Source organism: Elephantulus edwardii, unplaced genomic scaffold, assembly GCF_000299155.1.
Source record: "Elephantulus edwardii isolate Elephantulus edwardi_28Jun2011 unplaced genomic scaffold, EleEdw1.0 scaffold00017, whole genome shotgun sequence".
In the NCBI taxonomy this organism is placed as follows: Eukaryota; Metazoa; Chordata; class Mammalia; order Macroscelidea; family Macroscelididae; genus Elephantulus; species Elephantulus edwardii.
This window is the reverse complement of record NW_006399767.1, coordinates 25,176,408-25,186,618: the sequence shown is the minus strand read 5'-3', so window position 1 is coordinate 25,186,618 and position 10,211 is coordinate 25,176,408. Positions and strand designations below refer to the sequence as shown.

Here is a 10,211-nt window from a genome sequence, read left to right as displayed (position 1 = left end):
AAATTATTTCTTTTGAAATGAGTGACACTTTCAACGGAAAGGTAGCTGTTAAAAGCCCAGATACCAATTTCTCAGTTATCAATTTCACAGTCAAATAACCTAGCTGATGAGGCCATAAGAATTTCTCATTGATTACAAATGATTTTTTTTGTTAAGACAGATTATATTAACAGTAGTTTTTAAAAGGATCCTTTTTTTAATACAAAAATTTCCATTATAAGCAAAATGCTAGTCATGTGTCAATTTTCAGAAAGTTACTGGTAGTCAGTCATCCAAAGAGCCCCAAGAACTGTCAGGTAGATCCACCCAGGGCAAAGTGCTAGCTCTAGGTTTTGTCAGCTCACCAGCATTTCTGCTTCCTCACACAAGTTCTTGCTGTTTCAGGACAAGACAGCATTTCTCAAAACCAGGTAAAATCACCCAGAATCAGTCTAAAAGACCAGGAAAATCACACTTGTTCTGAGAATCAAATATCTGACTCTAAAATATCAGTTATATTAGTAAATTACACTTAATTCACCCTGAATCACCTAAAGGATTATACTCTTAAAACAGCACAGAAACAAATTGTTATTATGCATTAAAATCTGCTCATTGCTTCTGCACCAAGCTCCTTCATTTTTTCACTCTTAAGATCATAATGTGTAGGCGAGTTTCGGTGGCCTAGTGGCAAGAAGCTGCACTGCAATCTCAGAGGTACATGGTTCAAATCCACTAGATGCTCTGCTGGAGAAGGAGGAACAATCTTCTCCTGTCCAGTCAGATCTGATTTGACGGTAAACACAAAAAATAATGAAATAAAATAAAATTGAAAAAAAAAATCATAATGTGTAATTTTAAAAAAGGAAATTAATTATCAAAAATAAAACAGAGATTAAGGAGGAATAATCTTCTCCTGTACCAGTCAGATCTGATTTGACGGTACACACACGCAAAGAAAAAATAAATAAATAAATAAAACAGAGATTAGTAAAATTCTTTCACCTGGGTATTCAGTTAATAATAATAAAAAAAAAAACCTTCATTTTTCCAACACCAGGATAGTTGTTAAAGTTTTCTAAAAAAAAGTCCTAATATCTGAATAGAAATAGAAGCTCTACAGCAAAAAATATCTAGTCCAATATCCTCCTCCTCTTATGGATGAGAAAATGCAAAGTCCAGGGTTCAAGAGACCAAATACCCTGTTTGAACTTTGTCAGGTCACAATGATAAACATAGGCAAGAATCAATGAAAAATCTAGTATACTATCGTTTCCATCAAGTCAACTTTTCAACACTACTGCTTTACAAAAAAATGGTTTCAAATGTAACATGCAATAACAACTATATAAATACACTTAAGATCCAGAAATAACATAAGAAAGCCAGGCAGGTGTCAGAAAGGACTCAACACAACTAAAGTCAGCCCAGCATCCAACAGGAAGTACTGGCTGTGATCAGAGTGCAACAAAGGACTAAAATAAGATGAACAGTTTCTGGTTATATATTTTTCTCTACAATAGCAGCTCCCATCCCCCATCTGTAAAAGTCGTTGTGTTGAAAACGACTCAGCTGATCCCCCCACAGGTTTTCAGAGGCAGTAAATAGCCCAACAGGAGACAGCCCACATTTGTCCCATAGAGCAGCTAGTGGATTAGAACTGCACCCCTTTGAACTGGGAGTGCAACTTCTTTGTTTTGAATTTATCTGAACACTGGATTAGAACTGCACCCCTTTGAACTGGGAGTGCAACTTCTTTGTTTGTTTTGAATTTATCTGAACACATTTATCCAATAATCTTCAAGTGTCTATTAAGGCATTTTTTTCCTCCCTCGCTCTTCTCTTTGAAAAGTAAAAGAAAAATTCTTTCATTGTTATACCATCCCATCCCCCCCACTGTGCATTCTTTGTTCTGGACTCCTGTCATGACAATAATACCTAATCATATACCCCTTTTAAACAGTTTTCTCCCTTATCTGTTTCAATAATCTATCCCATCTTTCTCAGTCTCCTTCCAACCCCAATGTCAGTCCCATTTTATAACAGTGGCACTATGCAGTATTTGTCCTTTTGTGACTGAGATATTTCACTCAGCATAATGTCCTCAAAGGTCACCCATTTTGCATAATCTTTCATGAGTTCCTTGTTTTTCAATGCTTGTTGATGGGCACTTAGGTTGTTTCCAACTCTTTGTGACTGTGAACAAAGCCGTGTGTAACTTCTTAGTACTAAGCAACCAGAGCTCACTCTCATTTGGTAGAGAGATAGCATCACGATGCTTCCTACCCACAGAGATGTGGAGCTGCAGACATGCTCCAATAAGAATGTCCTTGATTGTGACCTCAGTGCTGATAACATTAAAAAGGAATGAAGTTTTGGCCAGGCTATTTCAGAGAAAAGTGATTGGAAGTTAACTCAAATTCCCTGTCTTCAACAATCTCTAGCAAAGTGAACTTCAGAGTAGGGCTGGAGGAAGAGACTTTGCTTAAAAGATTAGGAAAAAAGGAAACTCATGTTTTTACTAAAACACTGAAGAGAACACTTTACAATCTCTCTTTCCAAGGGAGCTCTGGTGGCCTAGTGCCAAGAAGCTGCACTGCAATCCCAGAGATACATGGTTCAAATCCACCAGATGCTCTGCTAGAAAAGGAGGGGCAATCTCCCCCTGTAGCAGTCAGATCTGATTTGACAGTACACATATAAAAAAAGACTTTAAAAAAATAAAAATCAAAATAAGAGATAAGCAATCACGAAAAGTGCTGAAGAATTTTCCCAAAATGCATGTCCAAAATGCATTGGACAAGCCCTCCTGTGTTATTATATAAAATACAATATTAAAATATTGAGGGTTTTGATGTGATTTATAATGGCGCAAATACACATGTATTCTATACACAAATACATATGGAAGTTCTGCTGAAGTTATTGAATAAAGGTCTTGTGGACTCCAAACTTACAATGTCAGAAATGTCACACAGAAAAAAATAAAGTAATAGAATGGGGGTTATTTTAATTAGGGTTGTCAGGAAGGTGTGAGAGGAGGATCTACCCAAGCTGATCTCTACACAAGGCCAAGAAGAAAGCATGTCCAAAAGTAACAAAGTGGGAATGAGAATGGCATAGCTCACAAAAACTAATTTGCATTCTGAGTACAATGGGAAGCTTTCAAAGATTATTCAGAAGGGGTATTATAAGGCTTAACATTTAAGAAAGACCATTTTGACTGATATGTGAGGATAGACAATTAAGAAAAAAGCTGAGAAGTGGAGATGTAAAACAGGGAACACTGACTGTAAGGGGTATATGTGGGAAATGATCAGAGTGGGTTAATGGAAAAGTTAAGAAGTGGTTGGTACTGGATATACCCTGAAAGTAGAACATGCAAAACTTGCTGATGTGTACCAGATGTGGAAGGAAAGGAGGAGATGAAAACTAAGGATGACTCCTAAAGTTCTGTTCTGTAATGGATGACTAAGTCATCTTCAAAATCAAGAGGGGAAATAAGTGGAAAACTAATTTACTCTAAAAAACTCAAATACAGTATGAAGTTTTGTTTTGGGGTTTTGTTTTTGTTTTTGTTTTTTTTTAAAAAGGAAAGAGTGGAAGTATGTGTGAAAAACATTCTATTTTGAAAATATAAGACGTGAGATGTTTAGCATATACCAGTCTTGCAGAGGGACATTGTGTTTGGGAGAGTAGAGGGACACAGCACAGGAAAGGAAGACCCTCGATGAGATGGATCGATTCAGTGATTGGGGTAGTGGGAGTAGGTGTGTCGGAGACAATGAGGTTAGGACAGGATGGAGCAGGGTTTAGGGCTCTTATACACAGGGTCGCTATGAGTCGCAGGCAACTGGAGGGCACATTGTTGTTGTTATAGGCCATTGAGTTGTTTGCGACTCACAGCAACCCTATGTACAAGAGCTCTAAATGTTGTTCTATCCTGTGCCAACCTAGCCATCTCAAACACATTTATTCCCACTGCTCCAGTCACAATCGATCCATCTCATCAAAGGTCTTCCTCTCCTTCACCGCCCCTCCACTCTGTCAAACATGATGTCCCTGTCCAAGAACCAGTCCCTCCTTGCAACATGCCCAAAGTACGTCAGACAAAACTTCAGAATCCTTGACTCCAAGGAGCATTCTGGCTTCACCTTCTCCAGGACAAACCTGTTTGTTCTCCTAGTAGTCCATGGTATATTCAACACTCCTCTCCAGCACCACAGCTCAAAGGCATCAATTCTCTATCAACCCTATTCACTGTCCAACTCTCTGATGCATAGCACGTAATTGCAAAGACTACAGCCCGGATCAGGCACACCTTAGTCTTCAGCCTGACGTTGTTGCTCTTCAGTACTCTTGAGAGGTCCCTCACAGCCGACTTTCCCAATGCAATTCGTCTCTTGATTTCCTGGCTGCTGTTACCTAGAGTGTTGATTGTGGAGCAAAGCAAACTAAAACTGTAAACTATCTCAATCTCTTCACCATCCATACTGATGCTGCCAATTGGCCCAGTGGTGAGAATCTTTGTTTTCTTGATGTTGAGCTTCAATCCATATAGAAGGCTGCAGTCCTTGACCTTCTGCATCAAGTGCTTCAGTTCCTCCTCAGTTTCAGCAAGCAGGGTTGTGTCATCTGCATAATGCAGGTTGTTGATGACTCTTCCACCAATCCTGATGACACATTCCTCTTCGTATAGCCCAGTGTCTCGGATGACCTGTTCTGCATACAGACTGAAAAGGTATGGAGACAGAATATATCCCTGACGGACCCCCTTCTTAATTTTGAACCATGTAGTGTTCTCCTTGCTCTGTTCTGATGACTGCCTCTTGGTTCAAGTATAGGTTTCGCATTAGCAAAATCAAATGTTCTGGGATTCCCATTCTTCTCAGAATCAGCCACAGCTTGTGATCCACACAAAAGCCTTTGCATAGTCAATGAAGCACAGATAGACATTCTTCTGGAGGGCACATAACAGCAAACAAAACAACTCTATGGGGTAATTTACTGGGGTAATGAAGTATAATTTGGCTGTTTGCTGAATCTTGATGGTAGTCCTGACAGGCACATAAGAAAAGTTTTTGGGGTCATGGAGCCTTTTCCTAGGGTGGAAGTCTACTCAAAGGTATGGCTTTAAAACCCACAGGGTTTTAAAAGTTTATTAATTTTTGAATTAATATTCCTTAAATGATACAGCAATCTTGTCTATTTGTTGAACTGAACAACTTGGTGTTGCTATGATGCTGCACACTAATGGTTGTCCATTATGTATAGTGTCTGGATGAGCTTCCAGATTTGATTTATGCTGGGAAGCAGGAGTGGCATCCACTTCCTAAACTAGATGCCTCTGGAAAATCTACAAACTCTCTAAACTCTATAAATGTACAGAAATTATGTTAGTTATAGAACAGAGTTCAGGTCTTTTGTGCAAAACTTCCTCTCAGTCGTATTTTACTTGACAATACTTAACCACTGCTAAATGAAACTAGTGATGTTATATCTGGAGGAATAGTCTTCCACTTGATATTGGAAATACCATGTTAAGCAGCAAACAGGACTACTGACCACAAAGAAAATATAGAAAAAGGGGAGAAGGGGGAAAAAAGATCAAGATACTCATTTCCATTCAACAGGACACTAATCCACTAAGAATCCCTCTACTAAAGCTTAATAAATCAGATTCTATCTATAAATCAACTATACAACATAGCTAGTAGCATCGTTACCATTTATAATTTCCTACATAAGACATCAACTTAAAACAAAATCTTTCAAAATATGAAAAATTTTGAAGTATAACAAGAAACAAATTTGAGGTTTTATTCCAGTATGATTTTATCTTTTGTTGTTGTGTACTAGAGAGTCTGAACCGACCCACAGCTGACCCTCTGGCGGGCTATCACAGGCTGTTAATCACATGGGAGGAGACTGCCCATCCTTCTTCCATGGAGCAGCTGGTGGCCTCGAACCTCGTGCCTTCAGGATCACAGCACAGCATCTTGCCACTACGCCATCAGAGCTCATTATTTTATCTAGTGCACATGATATTAAACTTACTTGTTTCTACTTAGCTTGGAGATGTAAGTTTCTCTCAAGTTTTCTTCAGCTGAAGAGAAAAAGCTTCTCAGTTGGGTAGTAGGCATATATGTGTCAACTCTAATATAGCAGACTGAACACTAAACATTAATTACATTAATAGTTTAATGGTTTAGTTCATCATTTGATTGTCCACAAATCTATATAAGCAAACACTTAAAATGTGCCAGGCATTGACCCAAATCCTTAGCTATACATAGCAGAAATGATGCCTACCGTGATGGAGTTGCTAATGGAGAAAAAGCTAAACAAATACACAATTAGAAATTGTGCTAAAAGACCTTGACAAGTATACATCATTTCAGAAAATATATTCCAGTGTGAGGTTGTTTGTGGGAAATTATTTATTATCTAATAAACCTGAACTTGGTTTCCCAGAGATCAAAGTAGTTGAATACCTGGGACAAAAAAGAAACTTGGTGACTGGGTTGCATATCTTGCAAGTTGCAAAGATACCTGAAGAGTTGCTTGACAAAACGCGGCCGTATTCCAGGACCTCCCACGGTCCGAAAATACATCTATGCTAAAAGGGCAAAAGTATTCCTAACCTCCTAATCAAAAACTAGCTTCTTAGAGCTTTGCTTTAGAAGTTTCCAGCTACCACCACACCAAGTATTTATTATGAGAAAAATTTAATTTTTCATCCAAGAGAAACTTTCTAGAAATCAAATACAGCAGTAGACACTTAAGACATTGTTTAGCCCCAGTTTTAACATTAAATTGTTACTGCCATGGATAAATAACCAAAATCCTTCTCTGCTTATTAAAGTGATGTTAATATGTACCATGGAGTCAGAACTGACCCATAATGACCCTCCAACGGGTTTTCAGAAGCAGTTAATCACACATGAAAAAATTGCCCATCTTCCTGCAGAGCAGCTGGTGAATTCAAACTGCATGCCTAAGGGACTGCAGAGGCGACCAGAGTTCCTTTAATTAGAGTAACAATTTACTGAAATTAGCACACAGAGTAGGGTATGCAACTAGCATGTAACAAGGGAAACAGAAGGGAGAAAACATTACCATGCATGCGGTGCTCCAAATATCAGCAGGAGTATTATAGCCAGATCCTATTAGAACTTCCAAGGAGCGGTACTGCCTTGTTTGAATATCTTCAGTAAAATGTTTGTGCTGAGTATATGGAGAAGAAAACATATTAAAATTCATGAATTCTAAAAGGTAACAAGTTATGACTGCTTAATAATCTATACATACTGATAATGTTTTCCTCCCCAAATCAGAGTTTCCATTTAGTTGATCTTACAAATTATTTTGATGCAATTAGTTGTGAAGAGAATTTTGATTTACATAGATAATTCCAAATTATTTTTACAAACAAATGAATTGGAATTTAATGTAGATAAGACAGATTTAAAGAATGTAATAGCTTTTAAAGAAATGGAAAAATAATTTCCCAAACAAAAATTAAGTGACATGCCTAAAATTAAGAAACTATATTTAAACAAATAAATGAAACATTATGTTCAGTTCCGCCTTTCCTTACAATGTGCTCTCTCTGAAACTTCCAATTACAAGAAACTTGTAATCCCTGCCTTCCTTTCTGTTGTTCCCCTCATTCCCTTAAAAAAGTAATGAATATAATCAAGTTCCTTAATCTACACTAATCTACAGAAACATGCATGCTAGGCAACTCACAGAAGAAACTACAAAAAGCTATTTTCTTTAGTAAAAGCAAAAAAAAGAGGACAACTTTTGATTCATCAATTTTATTTGAATCTTGACTTAGTAAAATTTAAAAGTATGTTATGAAACAAGTGGAGGAAAATGATAAAATATTTGAAATTAAAGAACTGTCAACTTTTTTTAGGTACATTAATAATAGTGCAATGTTAGAGAACTGTATTTACTGGTGAAAATAATGGCTGAGATATGTTTCAAAAATCTAAGTGAGTGGCAGGGTACAGAAATATGAAATTAGGTAGGCCATAAGTTAAAAACTGTTTATTCCATTATCTCTGCTTTTACGTAATACAAAATAATTGGACAATAAAGAAAAAGCAACTAAGAATGAGTCATACAAAGAAAAAAATTCAAATACTATTAAAGTATACACAGAGAAAAATGGAAAACTATATTCTAATTCCATTGAAATTTATCAGAGAAAAACTAAAATTTGTAAGATATTTTTGTAGAGGGGAAATTAGAAGGCAGACAAATTAAGGGGGGAAAATACCCACAACAAAATAAAATGACCAGCGGAGGCCACCATGGCGACTAGACTCACAGCCTTCCTCAAGAATGCTTGGGCCAAGGAACCAGTGCTGGTCGTGTCCTTCACCACCGCGGGTCTCGCTGTAATTCTGCCCTCATTAAGCCCTACACCAAGTATGCCTCCATGATCAACGAGATCACCCCCTACAGCTACCCAGTGCCCCTCCAAGATGATGGGAACCTGCCTGATGTGCTCAGCCACCCCCAGGACCCCCAGGGTCCCAGCCTGGAGTGGCTGAAGAAACTGTGAGCACCTTCGAGGATGGCCATCCCCCCACCTAGCCCCCAATAAAAACCTGAAAAAAAGAGGAGGAAAAAAAGGAAATTTAAAAAAAAGAGACCAGAATGACTAAAAGAGGAAAAAAAAATAAAACATTTGAAAAGAAGGATCATGCAAATAAAGGCACACAGAAGTTTGCTAAAGTAAGTAAAATACTTTAGAAGAATGCGGGTTTCACTGGGAGACAACAGAAAAGCGCTGTATGGTACTCCCAAACAAGAGAATGTGTCATAAGGAGACATGACATTTGAGAATATGGGCCAGTAATCGTCTAAATGATTACTGGGGGGGGGAAAGGGAAAGGACAGAAGAACTAGAGTACTTGAATAGGAGATCTAACATCTGTATAAATCAGATTTAGAAATAAAAAAGAGACCAAAATGAAGAATATAAAAGAAACTAAAAAAGTTAAGATCAAAGAATCAGAATAGCCTACACTAAATCCCTAGTGTAGCAGATTTAAGAAGATCCAGTGAGGCAGATCACTGTGAAATTATAAACCCAAGGGATGATAATAATTTTGTGGATTTCCAGAGAGAAGGAAGGAATCAAGAATTAGAACACACAGAGGATCAAGAATCAGAAGAGCACCTGTCTATTGCAGCAACCGAATGGAAATAAAAGACAGTGAGCAATGAATGATAAACCTGAGGGGAAAAAAATTTTCAAACTGGAATTCTATAATGCAGCCAATGAATGTGAAAGTAGACTAAAGACATTATCAGATTTATAAGAGGCTCTAAAAAGATTTTCAATAGTCTTTTTTTAGGATGCTACCTAGAGGACTGTTAGGAATGGACTGCTAGGAAAACAAACAGATTTGTCCTGGAAAGGGTTAAACTGGGTGGCTCCTTGCAGGCAAGGATTCTGAGGCTCCATCTAACTTACTTTGGACATGTTGTGAGGAGAGACTGGTCCTTAGAGAGGGACATCATGCTTGGGAGGGTGGAGGGACAGCGCAGGAGAGGAAGGCCCTCTATGAGGTGGATTGATTCAGTGACTGGGATAATTGGGATGGGAGTGTCGGAGACAGTGCGATTGGCACAGGACAGAGCGGAGTTTAGGGCTGTTGTACATAGGGTCGCTATGAGTCGCAAGCAACTCGACGGCACATAACAACCTAGAGAAGAGTGAGACCAGGCTGCTCCTTAGAGGCAAGAATTCTGAAACTTTGTCTGAAATACTCTGAACAAGTTGCAAGGAGGGACCAGTCCTTGGAGAGGGACATCATGTTTTGTGTTTGCACTACAACTCCTTACCACTGAGCCACCATGGCTCCTTTAAATGATAATACACAGAAAATTAGGCAAATGAAGCATGATCTTATGAAAAATAATAAATCATAATATACTATATGATCAGTTGAGGTGAGGACTGCATTACAAAATTCTAATAATATAAAGACACCACATGGTTTAAAATCAAGAAAGGTGTGTGTAAGGGCTATATTCTTTCTTAAATTGAATAGGACTATATCTATTCAATTTGTATGTTTAGCAAATCATTTGAGAAATTGGACTTCATGAAGAATGTTGCAAGAAGACTGGAGGAGTACAAACTGTAATATACAGATGATTTAACTTTGCTTGCTGAAGGCAAGGAGGGCCTGAAGTGCTTACTGTAG

General features: G+C 38.0%; 1 protein-coding gene across 1 annotated transcript in view; it reads right to left on the bottom strand.

The window, feature by feature from the left end:
• The window catches only part of SRPK1 (SRSF protein kinase 1), an 82,635-nt gene that overhangs the window by 11,696 nt on the left and 60,728 nt on the right, over positions 1-10,211 (bottom strand). The window contains 1 exon segment of the mRNA XM_006903590.1: positions 7,099-7,206. Within this exon segment, the coding sequence (XP_006903652.1) occupies positions 7,099-7,206 (108 nt within the window).